A 1,516-nucleotide genomic window follows, 5' to 3' on the forward strand; every position below is an offset into this window, starting at 1 on the left:
CCTCTCAGGCCCCGCCCCGCCCCGCCCCCGCCCCCAGGGGGTGCAGGTGTGCTGGAGCGGTGCGCTGGAACTGGCCTGGGCCCCCGGTGAGCGCCTGTGTAACCTTCAGGAGGCTTATGTTCTAACGGAGACCTACGCCCAGCGAGTGTGCGTCTTCATCACTCACCCCCCCACCCCCGTCGTTTAGCGCTGCATCTGGCAGTGGGAGCTTAATTCATGCACTAAACTGTTTTGTAAGCACATTTAATTTTAGCAAATTCAAACTCTTTCCTGTGCCTTTTTAATGAATTAAAACATACAATTATATTTTGCATGTGCATTAATTACTGTACATATAATTTTCCCTTATGTATATTAAGCTGCTGTACTAATATTAATAGGTAATTATGCATGGACGGCTTAAGAGATTTTTCAAGGATAACTTTAACCGTACCTTAGTTCTTATTTTAGAACTCCTGTGCCAGCTTCCTCCTCCAGCCTTTATATATACAGCTCCTGTAATAGTAGGCCCAGATTAAAGTTACTGAATAGAACTGGCCTTGTCCTATCTTTGCTCCAATCCCTAACAATCAAATCGGGGCCTATTCACCAGAATCTGATCACTCTTCATACCTCCTCTGGCACTATCATCAAATCCCACCATCCTCACCCCAGTAGCTACTGGTCTCACTGTGTCCACTCTTGCCCTCTGTAATGTACATCAGCAGTTGCCCACCCTATTACCCTTGTTCAATGGTCAACCCTAGACAACAGAGGGCTGCCCCTGTAAGAAGCCGGCTCACTCCTAACTCCTATCTAAGTGTAACACATCTTTCTCATAAGTGGTTGGTTCAGAAATAGGCATGTGACTCCACATATATAGAGGTGTCCTTCAGTTTTTGAGAAAGTTCTTCATTCTTTGGGAGTGTTCAATAAGGAATTCTAAGACTGTGAAGTACAAAGCAAGTAGCCCTCCTAGACCACCTAGACACTTCCTAAACTCAGGATGTTCAGTCCATAACCAGCAGTGTTGGGAAACAGAACCTGAGTCCTTGACACATAGCTTGATTAGAGCTAAATCTACCAACTCAGAAGTTTGCATTATCTCTGGACTTCTGATTAAAAAGAGCAGTAAATTTTCCTACCGAGCAAGGCAGTTTGCATCAGGTTTCCTATCACTAGCAGCTAAAGACATCTGATTCACATACCCCAGTTCTATTGTCCACTCAGCAGCCTGAATGAACTTTCAAAAGGTAATCAGATCATGTAACATTCCTTTTTAGAGCCCTCCAAGACTTCCCACTATTACGAGAGCCTAATCTAGACACCCATCTAGAATTCTGCATTATCTGACACACCTTCCCTACCTTCTTGCACGCTCCTCCCATTCACACTAACCACAGTGGTTTCTCTTCTTCAGATACTCTAAACTAGTTCCTGCCTCAGGGACTTTGCACTTACTGATCCCTCTGTCCGCAGTACTTTTCCCAAGTCTTTGCAACTGGACTCCTTTTCACCATTCAGACATCAATTCAAA

General features: G+C 44.8%; 1 protein-coding gene across 1 annotated transcript in view; it reads right to left on the reverse strand.

Moving 5' to 3' along the window:
- The window catches only part of URI1 (URI1 prefoldin like chaperone), a 79,507-nt gene extending 78,864 nt beyond the window's left edge, over positions 1–643 (reverse strand). The window contains exons 1-2 of the mRNA XM_027768075.1: positions 613–643; positions 434–495 (exon numbers count right to left, since the gene is read on the reverse strand). Coding sequence (XP_027623876.1) covers positions 434–495; positions 613–643 — 93 coding nt within the window. The remainder of the gene's footprint in view (positions 1–433; positions 496–612) is intronic.
- Between the last annotated feature and the right edge of the window lie 873 nt (positions 644–1,516).

The sequence above is a fragment of the Tupaia chinensis genome, unplaced genomic scaffold (assembly GCF_000334495.1).
Source record: "Tupaia chinensis unplaced genomic scaffold, TupChi_1.0 Scaffold145396_1, whole genome shotgun sequence".
Classification (NCBI taxonomy): domain Eukaryota; kingdom Metazoa; phylum Chordata; class Mammalia; order Scandentia; family Tupaiidae; genus Tupaia; species Tupaia belangeri.